This window comes from Eulemur rufifrons, chromosome 19 (assembly GCF_041146395.1).
Source record: "Eulemur rufifrons isolate Redbay chromosome 19, OSU_ERuf_1, whole genome shotgun sequence".
Classification (NCBI taxonomy): Eukaryota; Metazoa; Chordata; class Mammalia; order Primates; family Lemuridae; genus Eulemur; species Eulemur rufifrons.
The window spans coordinates 58370711-58383156 of NC_091001.1; the positions used below are offsets into that span (position 1 = coordinate 58370711).

Consider the following 12446-nt stretch of genomic DNA (forward strand, 5'->3'; position numbering starts at 1 on the left):
GCCCTGCCTCCCTGAGCCTTCATGTCCTCTTGGGTAAGAAGGGGAGGACTGGGGGTGTGTGGTTTGTGGTTCTGGGTTGGCAGGCACTGTTGCAGGGAGTGCGTGCACTGAGGTTGAGGGATTTCAGGCTTGCCAACGTTTGGAGAAGAATATTTTGTCACAAGAAGATGCTCTTTCATCTCTAATTTCACTGGTCTCGGCCTCTCTAGCAATCCTAGTTTTAAAAAAACTCAGTCCATGTGCACATTTCCTTGTGCTTTTCCAGCTTCGACCTGACAGTGGTTAGCAGCTTCATCCCTCCGCCCTGGGCTCTGGCCTGAGTGCTGGGAATGGGGCAGGAGTGGGGCTGCCAGCTGTGAGGTGGCCGAGCACCCACCCCTGTCATGAGGCCCCAGATCTGGGAAGAGCCCTGTCCAAGTCAGTGCCCCTCCAAGGCCTGTGAGGGGTGAGGGCCTGGAGGTGCCATGCCCACGTTGCTTCTCTGCTCCCTGCACTGGCACTAGACCCTCCCGTCCTCCCACTCCTGTTCGGGACACTGGAGGGACGCTCTCCCAGGCCTGCCTGAGGCTGACTATAAAGGCCCAGGTTCCTGAGGGAAATTTTCAGCCCTGAGTCCATCATCAGTGGAGATTTATCCTCAATTTCCTCCCCAACGCCAGTCTCCCACCCCAGCCCTACTCTTTCCCCAGCCTCTGTGAGGGAGGCAACAGGACAACTCCTGGTGGTGCCAAACAGCAAGGAACCCTGGGCCTCCTTTAGCCGGACTCGGTCAGCTCCTTGCTGTCTGGGGAAAGACTCCGGGGATCTGTGGGCTGTGAGCAGCTCCTGGAGCCTCCTCTGAGGTCGGGGAGCCCGGGGGCGGGGGGGGGGGTTAAAGGAACTCACTGTAATGGCTGTGAAAGCACAGAACTGGCCCTGAGCTATGCCAGTCCTGGACTGTGACACCCCCCACCGGGAATCCCATGGGAGCCCCCAGAGTAAGGGCCCAGGCAGACCCCTGATGGAAACCGTGCAGGTGCTCAGCAGGGGCATGTGCCCCTTACCAAGCCAGCCTCTTGTCACTGAGAAAGACTCATCCCGAGCCAGGAGACACAAGATTAGATCCTCTGAATCTTTGTCTTTAAGGGATGTCAACTAAATAAGCCCCAGAATCTGTATCCTCCCTCATCACCATGAGCACCATGGCTCTGTTCGTGCTGGTCCTTCCAGCCTGCTTGGTTTCAGAGCTGCTCCCCAGCCCTGCATGTCCCAGGCAGGGGAGGCTGCACCTGCCACCTCCCTGGCACCTCCCCTTCCTGGGGCGGCTTCTGTGTTGCCACCCCTCCCCCACATGTGGCAGGTGAGGGGAATCTGCTCTTTCAAATGTGTGGCAAGAAGACGGGGGTGGCTGTTTTCTGTTGTTGGGGATACAGCTTCGTGAGCAATTCCATGAATAATTCCATTCAGCCAGATGTGCTCCGCAGCGGCACACACAGCCAGGGGCTCGGGGCGGGGCTTGCCGTCCCGCAACCCCCCGCCGGCTCACCGCACTCTGCCCGCCCCCAGGCCCTGCTGGAGACGGCGCTGACCCGGGTGGTCCTGCCCATGCCCATCCTGGTGCTACCCCCGATCGTCATGTCCATGCTGGAGAAGTGAGTTGGGGCAGCCAGAACCAAGGGGCCGCCGTCGGGAGGAGGGCCAGAGGGAAGGGGCCCAGGCTGGCCCAGAGCAAGGGCCTGGGGAGCAGCCGGCAGCCCCCTTGTTTTCAGGGGGTGGAGAGTGTCCTGCTCAGTGCTCAGTCCCTCCCAGGTAGGTGCTACTGGAATCGTTCTGTGGGATTTCCTGGGCTTTCACCACGCAGGGCCCTGGGCTGAGTGCTGTGAGGGACGTCGGGGTGGACCAGGCTGGCCCTGCCCTGAGGAGCTGGTGGTTCTGGGTCGTGTGCGTGTTTGCGTGTGCGTGTGTGTGCTGTTGCACGCTTAGGGAACAGGGCAGGGCCATGTGTGACGGCAGAGTCCCAGGATTCTGGCAGGAAGACCCCAGGCCTGGGGCCAGCGGCGCCCCTTGCAGGCATCTACTGTGAGGCAAATCACCACCTCAGATCTCTGCTTATAAAGTACAAACAGTGATAACCACCCCCCTCCCTCCCTCAGAGGGACGTTCTAAGAACTCATATTTGTCGTGACTGTAAAGAAATAAGGGAACATGCTAACAACAGTAGAGTGATTCTATTAACGAATGGGTGTGAAGTTGAATCGGGAAGCCCGAAGGCTGCTGGGAGGAGCGGCTGAGCGATGGGGGCAGGCCCTGGGGATGAGGGCGGACCTGGGAGGGGTCCTGGGTGGAGGGTGCCTGCAGGTGCAGACCCCTGGCTTGTGCAGGTGACAGTGGGAACTCCCTTCCTCCCATCCTCCTGGGGGCTCTGCCCCGTGGGGACACCTCAAGGCCTCAGTTGAAATCGGGGGTGTGTAGGATAAGGACAGGGTTGGGGCACTCCATCTGGGGTTCTGGGGCAAGAGATCCTCCCCAGTTTGGGGGCCTTCTCATTCCACCGTACTAATTGTAGTAGAAACTGACATTTATTAGGCCCTGCGTCCCAGTCCTCTCTGAGTCTGGTCTCTGCCCGAATGCCACCTCTTCGAAAAAGCCGTCCCTGGCCACCCCACCAGAGCAGCCACCATTACTCACTACCTCCTCTCGCCTCACACCCCCTTATTTTTCTTCACAGCACTTTTCAGTATCTGCAATTATTTATCTGGTTGTGTATTATCTGTCTGCTCCACTAGAATGTAATTTCCATGGAGGCAAGTGAATCCTTTTGTTTACTGCCCTGCACAGCATCTAGCACAGTTCCTGGCACATAGTAGATGCTCAATAAGTGTTTGTGGAATGAATGAATGAATGAGTGAGCGAATCAATGCTCTCATTTAACCCTCACAACAGTGCAGTAAGGTAAGTATATGATATCCCTGTTTTACAGATGAGGAGAGGAAGGTAAAAGAGGTTATATCATCTGCTTAGGGTCACACACTAGGAAATAGCAGCGCCAGGGCTGGCTCAGGACTCTGGCTGCAAAGCCTGGGCTCTTCATACCGCTGCCTCTTGGGTCTTCAGGGCACATGATGTGATCAGCTTGTGTCTGGGCCCTGCCCTGTGTGGAGACAGGGGAGGGGCGGACTTGGGGCCTGACCTCAGGAAGCCTGTATTTTTATAAGGGAGATGGGCAGGACCCACACACAGGTCAGCTGCAGGGGAGAGCGGGCAGTTTGTGAATGAGGCCAAGGTGTCCTTGAGAGAAAGACTATGGGTCCAGCAGCAAGGAGGACTATTCCCCAGAGAGGGGCTGCAGCTGACCCTGAGGGCAGGAAGGGACGGCTTTCTGGGCAGGGTGTGGGCCTGTTGTGTGGACATGGAAGAGTCCAGTCTGGCTGAAGCAAATGTGCTTGGGGCCAGATGATGAGAGGCCCTGTGTGCCCCGCCAAAGGGATGGTCCCTCTTGTCCTAGAAGAGGGCGGAGCCTCTGGGGTTACCTGAGCAAGGGCATGGTGCATTGAGTACTGGGATTTAAGAAAACTAGGTGGGGCATGGTGGCTCAGGCCCATAATCCTAGCACTTTGGAAGGCCGAGGCAGGAGGATCACTTGAGCCCAGGAGTTCAAGACCAGCCTGAACAACATAACGAGACCCCATCTCTAGTAAAAATACAAAAATGTAGTCCCAGCCACTTGGGAGGCTGAGGTAGAAGGATCACTTGGGCCCAGGAATTTGAGGTTGCAGTGAGCTATGATGATGCCACTGCACTCTAGCCTAGCAACAGAGACCCTCCTCTCTGTCTCCAAAAAGAAAAAAATGGGTCTGATATGGAAATTTGCAACAGGCAAAAATAAACAGATCCTGGGAGAACAATCACTTCTGTGCCCCTGACTTTTAATATATGTACTCCCCACACGCCCCCTGGTGAGCTGAGGTTGTACCCAAATACCAGTAACTATGAGTACATGCAAGCAGACAAGGGGGCAAATGAGGAAGGCAGGGCTTCTCTCTTCAAGACTGCTGAATCCTGAACCCTGGGATTGAGAACCAGGCTCAGTGGGCACCGCTTACTCTCTCACCTGCACCAGGAATCCGGTGAGACAGGACACTCACACAGCAAGTCAAGCAAAGCACAAGTAGGCTTCGAGGGGCAAGAAAAGCCTAGGATTCATGACCAGCTAGTCCACCAAGGCTCAGGAAAGCTGCCAAGAGAGGATGGAGTCTCATCTGCCCATCACTCTACAACTGAGGGACCCCGAAAGCACTGCGCCCTGGGTTGCATACCCTGGGGGAAATGGGATTTCTGGACTAAAGTGTTGCAGGACATCCTGTTCTAGAAGGAGTGGGAACAGAGCTCAGGCTGTTCCAGACAGTCCCTTTTTATCCCAGGATGTTGCATTCCCAGCACATTCTGTAGTTATCCTGAGAACTACAAGAAGGGGCATGGGGATCTGGTTCAGCCAAGGTCATCCAGGGACCTACCCTTCTGCAGGAATTTGCTGGGGAAAAACATGGTCTGTGGCGCCTTCCCAGTTGGCATCTGAGTCGAGTTTGCAGAAAGTGGTGTGATGGTTAGGGTAGCATTGGCTTGGGGGCTTAAACCTGGCTTTGGGAGTTATGGGAAGTGGGGTGATTCTAGTTCCGAACCTCCCCCTTCCGGGATCTGCCTAGTGTGTGGGGTGCCACACAGTCTGACTCAGCTCAGGGTCCAAAGAAGCCCCTCTGGTAGGGTAGTGAGACGGAGGGAGTCTGGTCCTCTGGGAGCCTTGTATTTTGTCGGTCCTTCCCTGAGGCTCTTCAGAGCGTCTCTGGGGAGAAGAAAAGTGTCCAGCCCAGGTTCTCCCAGGTCTCCCAGGAATAGCAAGATAAATAAGACCAAATTTGTGCCCTCAAAGACTTGCTGTGTCACATATACCCTGGAATTAATTGCAGGACTGAGGGGTAGGCGAAACAGGACGACGTAACAGAGCAGGCTGGGACTTCTGGCGGGAACACGAAATCTGGTTCCGGCTCCACCTCTTCCTGCCAGGCTGGCGTGGTTGGGGAGACCCCCTCAGTCTCAGTCTCCCATGTGAACATGAGGACATTGCCCCTTCATCACCTCGTTCATTGGGGCTTTGCGTTTTCACATCCAGCAGCTCTTTGGCTCTTTGCAGGGGCTGGGCCCACACCCACAGCCTCGTGGTGCAGGGACATCAGTGGTGCAGGGACACTAGCACAGGGCCTCTGCTGAGGATGCTGGTGGGGGAGGCAGCTCCACACTTGGGGAGCCCTGGTTGGGCAAGGGAGTCAGGACAGCCAGTGAAAAAAACAAAAGAACACTTACGAAGCAGCCTACTTGCAAATTAATGGAGCGCAAACTAAAGCTGAACTCCAAGTGCTGAAGGAATGCGCAGCAATGGGGGAGACAAGCTGTTGTGTGGCTGCGGCTGGGACCCGCCTAGCTTCGCCTCTGGCCTCCCCATCATCCTGTCTGGGAGGAGCACGCAGAGCCCAGGTCCCTGGTTTCCTGCTGGGATAAGAGAGAGGTGGGAGCTCAGCGTGCTCAGGTGTCCTAGACTCTGAGACTGAAAGGAAGAGTCTGAAGTCAGAAGCAGAGGAGCCTCCCCCCACCAGCCCAGAGCACTGGGTCACCTCCGAGGGTGGCATCCCCTCACTCTCCACCGCACCCTCCCTGCAGGCTGCAGGGTTCACACTCTGCACCGGCCTGCAGCTCCTACCGTGCTGAGGGAAGAAGCTAGTTTCAGACCCAGGGCTGGGATCAGCCCCCAGCTGAGAGGCAGCTGCCAGCACTGGATCAGAAGGGCTGGAGCTCGCTCACCCCCAGCCAAGCTTCCCTGGCCCTGGGATGGAGGGGGCCAGTCAGAGGCACCAGGCTGGGTCTAAGCTGGGTTGGGGTCCAGGCCACACCCACCATGGTGGGTCCCGGAGTCCACTTCCCCAGCTTCCTTCCCTCCGTGGGCTCCGGGTCTTTTCTTTCTCCCAGGCATTCGCACATCTCTCCATCTGCATATTTTAACTCCCCCAGCTGCCTTTCCCGTCCCTCCCTGCCATTTCCCTCTCCTCCCCTCCCCCTGTCCTGCTGTGTTCACTCTCTGGCTTGCTCTGGGCTGGAGCTTGCTCTGGGCTGGGACTCCTGAGGCTCCTGTTGGGCTGCAGCCTTGGGCCTGCCTCCTTCTTGAGTTGGGAGCACAGGGCTGGGGCTTCCTGGACCCCTTTGCCAGTGGGAACTTCAGCCAGCCACCACTGAGAGACGAGCTGAGGTTACAGCCCCGTGTAGAAGGGTGTCTGTCCAGTGTCCCCACCAGGAGGTCCCCAGGACTGAGCCCATGGCCTGCTCCTCACCTGCCAGGGAGGGAGCTTCACTCTTTCTCCTGGTCACCCTTCCCTGCCTTCCGTGGCCCTTAGGGCTGTGCCTCCAGACACTTCACACCCTCTTGTCGCTGCCACTGGAACAGAAGGGCAGACCCCAGTGAGCAGGACCCCAAGCCTCCTGCACAGGTTTGGGGGTGGTGGTGGCGAACCTTGTGTCCAACACTCCTTGTCCTGCTTAAGAAGTTGATCTCAGACCCCATCCTGGCCTTACTCCCAGCTCCTCCACGACTCCTAAGGAAGCCCAGGAGGCCTTGCAGTCCAGGGAGGGTGTGGGGCTGGCATGGAGGAGAGGGAGAGGATGGGGGTGCCAGTGGGGATGGGACTGGGGGATCAGAGAGATTTGAGCTTGATTTCAGCACCTTTGTCCTGCTTTTAATCCTGTGGAAACCCCCCTCTCCAAAAGCTCAATTTTGGCTAAATTCAATAGCTCAACAGATATTGGGGTCTGGGCCAGTAGGGCTGGGCCAAGGGCTGCAGGACAGCACAGCCACCAGGACCCTACGTCCTTCACCCAGGTGACAGGGGTACTAATCACACAATACTGATGCACAATTACTGAGCACTTACTGTGTGCCAGGCTGAGGCTCTTTTAATTGCATAGAACTTACAGGTGACTAGATCTTTATTTAAACCTGAGCAGGAACATCCTGGGGCAGGGGTTCTCATGAGTGTGGCCTGGGATCCCACTGTAGACTCAGAGAGGGTTGTTTAAAATGAAAATTCCCAGGTCTAATACCTGGGAGTTACCCCGAACCAGGACTTGACAGTTGTAAGGGGCTCTTGGGAGTCTGCACTTTTGACCAGCTGCCCACACCATGCCCATGTACTTTGAAGTTTGAGAACTGCTGCTCCCAATTTTGCTGTCTGCTGAGGGCCAGGTGCTCTTGGGATTCTTGTCCCAGGAGGTGAGGGTGGCATGGAGTTTGCTTGCACCCCACACTTGGCCCTGCCCCCGAGGGCTGCCTGTGGCCATGGCCAGCCCTGCTCCAGGGAGGGAGGGGCAAGAGCCCAGTTGTATCCCCTTCACGCCAGGAGCAGGTCTCGTGGAGGCTGACACAGTTACTGAGGTCAGGTTTATTTGCCAGGGGATACTGGCAAATATTCTAGTCATCCCCTGGCAAATGTTCTAGTCATCCATCCTGCTGGCACCCCAAGGCCTCCCCAGTGGAGTGCCGTGGTCCCCGCTATATTATGCAAAATGGAAAGCTCTGATGAGCATGGCAGAGGCATATCTGCCAGCTGGTATGGCCCCCACGCTGTCTGGGAGCTGGCGGACCCAGGGCCCTGGAGGGAGGTTTGTCATACCCCTCTCCTGCCCTCTGAAGCTGGCCATGGGGAGTGGGTGCCAGCTGGTGATGACACTGCAAAGGCGCCTGTAGGTAGGAGCTGGGAGCAGCTGGGGTGACAGCACTCTGCCTGCCTCTGGCATACGTAGCCTTAGACAAGTCACTGCCCCTTCTGTGGTTCTTGGATTGTAGTTGGTGAGGTGGCCAGTGGGGTGTCTTCTGTTCTCACGCACAGAAGAGGATCACCTCCTCCCGGCTGTGAGTGTGTGTGTGTGTGTGTGTGTGTGTACACGCATGCATGTGTGTGTGCTTTGTCTTCTCCCCTGAACTCCGCACCTACTCTGGCTTGTTTGCTGTTTAATTATGTGCTGCCTTTGAGAGCAATCTTACTTTCCTGTGTGTCTCCTGGGAGCAGGGGCTGACATCTTCTTCCAGTGTCTCTCCCATTTACGGCCTTCTTGGTGCAGGGCTGGACACGCGGTGGGTGGGTGCCCCACAAGTGCTCATTTATGATTTGAGTCGCTGAGAGTTCTACCAGCAATGTCCTTCAAGGCGGGGCCTGGGGAGAGGAGTGCCCATTGGGAAAGGCCCCGAAGACAGAATCTGCTGCATCTCTTTAGCTGCAGGCTGGCACTGACCCCAGAACCATGCCACCTGGGCCCTGAGACTCTGAGTGGGACCCAGCGCGGTGGCTAGTGGCCAGCCCACCCCATCTTCGGGTCTCTCCCCCACAGGACGGCTCTCCTGCAGGCGCGCCCCCGGCTGCTCCTCCCTGTGCAAAGCCTCGTGTGCCTGGCAGCCTTCGGCCTGGCCCTGCCGCTGGCGATCAGCCTTTTCCCGCAGATGTCAGAGGTCAGTGGGGAGCGGGGGCGGGGGTCATGGGCAAGACAGGGTTGGGGGGGTGGGGGCAGAGAGCCAGCCGTTGGTCATTTATTAACAAATATACAGCACTGACTCCTTAGCACTGTGCTAGGCACTGGGGCTAGAGCCCTGAACAAGACTGACACAGGTCTGACTTCTCAGAGTTGGGGGTTGAGCAGCCAACACAGCAATTAAACAGAGAAGGGCAAATGTAGTTCAAGGAGTGTTCGGGTGGGAGAAGCTCAGCTGGATATGGGAGGAGACCAAACCGAGCCTGGAGGGAAGTGACATTTCACTGGGGCCTGGATCCTGGGCTGGAGCGGGTCAGGTGAAGAAGGGCTGGGACGACACTAGGCTTGGGGATCAGCTGGCATGATGGTGTGTGGTGAGGTGGTACCCGGCGTTGCCAAGAGCTGACCAAAGTCTGCAGCGGAACAGAGTGGAGGGAGATGGGCCAGGTGAGGGGCTGGGGCTGGGGGTGTTGGGAACTTGGGAGCTGAAGCACAGAGGGTACATGTCGTCCTAGGGGCTGTGCAGGGCAGGACACAGATTCCTGCTTTTGGACGGTCCCTGTGGCTGCATCGCAAAGCTGGGTTGGAGCTCGGGAGGAGAAGGAACCAGCAGGAGGCTGTGGCGGGCGTCCAGTGAGAGACGGCTTGGACCAGGCTGTTGGCAGTGGGCATGGAGAGAAGTGGGTCCTGAAGAAGAGTCAGGAGGCGCTTCATTGGGATCTGATGAAGAGCTGCACGTGGTGGGAGGATGTGCGCCCCCCTTTCTGGTCTTGAACGGCCAGGCAGGTGTAGGTAGCACCTCACAAGATGGCGCCACGAGTAGGCGCGGTGTGAGGGAGAGCAGCGAGTGAGGTGGATGGGCACACAAGGGCACATGGAGGACAGAGGCCCTGGCAGGGGGCCAAGGACAAGTGGCCAGGGAGGAGAGGGCAGAGCCAGGCTGAGAGTGGTGTGGGTATGGACGGGCCGTCCACAGTGTCAGCCCTTCTGAGAGGTGGAACTCCGTGTGGTTAAAGAGCATCCACTGAAGTCTCAGGTGATAAAGACAAACCCTGTCCCCGAGGGGCAGGGCAGGGTGACAAGTGAGGCTCGGTGTTGAGGGAAAAATAGAAACAGGCCCACAGCTGGAACAAGATGTGGGATTGAGAGAGGCTTTTATTTATTTATCTTTCCTTTTTTTAAACAGGAGAGAATGGAGCTTGTATAAACATACAAGGGAAGGCACAGGAGGGGAGTTGAGAACACTCAGAGGAGGATGTTGGGGGACTAAAGCCCAGAAAGAAGGGGCGGACCAGAGCTCGGCAGGGGGAGCGCCCCCTCCCTGCAGTAGTAGGCAGAAGGGGGGCAGATTCGGCTGGGGTGGGGTTCAGGGCTGGGGAGGTTGAGGGAGTTGTTCTGATGGCTTCTCTGTTCTTGTGGCAGAGCAGAGAGGAAAGTGGGTGTGGGTCAGGGGTCTGAGGACTACAGAGGAGCTTTGAGACACCCAGAGGGGAGGGTGAGAGACAGCCGACCCAGGAAGTCAGGGGAGCCTGGTGGGTGGTGCGAGGGGCCACCCAGGAGTGCGTGGCAGGGAGGGCCACGGGGTCCTCTCTGCTGGGGTTTCGTGGGGAGGGGGCATTCGGGACTTGGGTGGGAGAAGAGAGGAGCAGAGAACCACGGGCTCCAAGCTGGGCTGGGCGTGACGGTGGCTGAGCCGGAGGGTGTTTGCAGTATCTGAGCTCATGAGGAGGTGGGGGCTGGGCCAGAGGAGGCACTTCTGAGGCTGTGGTCTCAGCACTCACCCTGCTGCGGGTAGGGCCCCAAGGGAGGCAGTGCGAGGGGTGAGGGCTCCTGGAGGGGACCTGGGGGATGTGAAAATAAGGGCTTGGTGTGCTGGGGCCGTGAGGGCTGGAGTCCCAGGGTCTTCGAGTAGGAGGGGGTGACCTGTCTCAGGCCTCAGGGTCCCTGGAGGGTGAGAACTGGGGTCGCTTCCCTCCAGAGCTCCAGAGTTCAAGGGGGAGACTCCGGCAGGGCTGGGGCTGCTGTCTTGGGGGACACCACCCGAGGCACACCAGGGCAGGAGCCAGGTGTGTGCTATGTGCCAGCAGGACCCTCATCTCCTGCCCACAGGGCCCAGCCGTGTCATGGAGACTAGGGTGCTCCTCCTGCTCCGCTCCCTGGGAAAGCTGCAGCCTGGGAACTCCACATGGAGCCGAGGGCCGCAGGTTGCCCCCAAGTCCTGATGATGGGCGGGAGGGTATTTCTCAGTGGTCTTCAAAGAGCTGGGCCTGGCACTCCCTGAAGCCACTGCATCTCTGTGCAGTCAGCCTGAGCCTGATTCTGCCTGCACAGGGAGGGACCCAGGGCAGAGAAAATCCTTGATACACAATCAGAGACCATCCAGGTTGGAAATATTTTCAAGGTCACCCAGTTTCCCATGCTCCGGCTCTGTGGGGCAAATGGATGCCCAGAGCAGCCATGGGACCAGCCCAAGGTCACAGAAACCGGTGTTGATGGGAAAGGAAACCCCAGAGGTCCCACACTCCAAGTCCAGAGCCCCTGGGAAATGCTGCGTCTGATTGTTTTCTGTGACTGATTTTCTCTCCTCACTCAGCCAGCTTGCCTACCGTGGGCAGCCGGGAGAGGAAGGAGATGGGGGCTGCGATGTGGTGGGGGAGGGTCTAGGAGTGCTGTGGGTCTTCAGCAGGCATTGCTCTGGGGCAAAAGCACAGCGATGGCTGTTCACCCACCCCGGCCTCCAGCCCTGGCTGCGGAGACGTGGTTGAAAGTGAGCTGCCTTGCTTGGCCTCGCAGAGGCTGCATGTCAAAGTCCAGGCTCGGCTCTCCCCCGATGCCTGCCTCAAATAGGCATGAAGTTAGCTCTCCTGAGTACTAACCAAAGCCCCTCTTATCGCAACCCAAGCCTCTTTCTCCAGATTGGGTGGAGTATAGTCATTACATAGTAAGTCTTTGTCCTCCGGGAAGGGAGGGTGGAGGCATGATTTTCAGAGCTCCTGCCCCAGCTGCATGGACCCCAACAGGATGCAGGCTGGCCTGGGCATTATGGGGTGTTTTAGGCCTATCTGTGACCCCTGGCACCAAGGCCGTCGGCCAATTGGCTGAGAGGACCTCCTTCTCCCCATTCACCCTCCCAATTAATTCTCTCTAATGAGGAGCTTCCTTTGCCATAGGGGGATCATGTCTCATCCCAGAAGGCACTGGGATTTGCCACAATAAGTCTGGACTTGCTTGGGCTGACCCACTTGCCAAAAGCCACCAAGGTTGTCAACAGAAGTAATCGCTAGAACGCTAATTAATTAATTAGGGGACTTGGAGATAGAGTTTAGGAACTAGTTCCTAGAATGGCTGGCCTGCAGTGATTGGTATGAGGTTTCCAACTCACTAACCACAGAGGGTGAGGAAAGGACTTCAATCCCCCCTTCAATTCCTGGGAGAGAGTTTTGTCTGCTCTTCTCAGATTAGTAGTTTTGCCTATTAAAATGGTCCTGAGGATCGAATAGTAATAATGGCTACTATTTACTGAGCATCTACTAGATGGGCAACATGCTGGGGGCCTTATTGTATTAGGTCCTGCCAATGCCCTTCAAGTCCAGAGTGTTCTTGAATATCAAGGGACGTATCCTAGACAGTCAGATGTATGATTCTAGGCTCTGGGCAGAGAGTCTGGCTGGAGATATGGAACCTGTGGAGCATATGCGAGAATTGAAGCTGAGAAAGTGGGTGAGGTCATAGTGAGGGTGAGAAAAACCATTACGAAAGGGACAGATCAGTCAAGGGCAGGGAGAACAAGGAAGGAGAGGCTTCATGGAAGCCAAAGATGAGGGCATTGCAAGGAGGAGGGGCTCTCTGCCCCGTGAGCTACTGCAGAGGGGACGAGAAGTTGTCGATGAGACTTGGCAACT

At 57.1% G+C, this 12446-nt stretch overlaps 1 protein-coding gene across 6 annotated transcripts in view; it reads left to right on the top strand.

The window, feature by feature from the left end:
* SFXN5 (sideroflexin 5) overlaps window positions 1–12446 on the top strand; it is a 111592-nt gene that overhangs the window by 86671 nt on the left and 12475 nt on the right. For 2 of the 6 annotated variants that reach the window (XM_069495107.1, XM_069495109.1), the window contains 2 exons: window positions 1546–1631; window positions 8407–8524. The exons of 1 other annotated variant lie outside the window; for it this stretch is intronic. In XM_069495107.1, coding sequence (XP_069351208.1) covers window positions 1546–1631; window positions 8407–8524 — 204 coding nt within the window. The remainder of the gene's footprint in view (window positions 1–1545; window positions 1632–8406; window positions 8525–12446) is intronic. 3 more of the 6 variants (XM_069495106.1, XM_069495108.1, XM_069495110.1) reach the window with 2 other exon arrangements.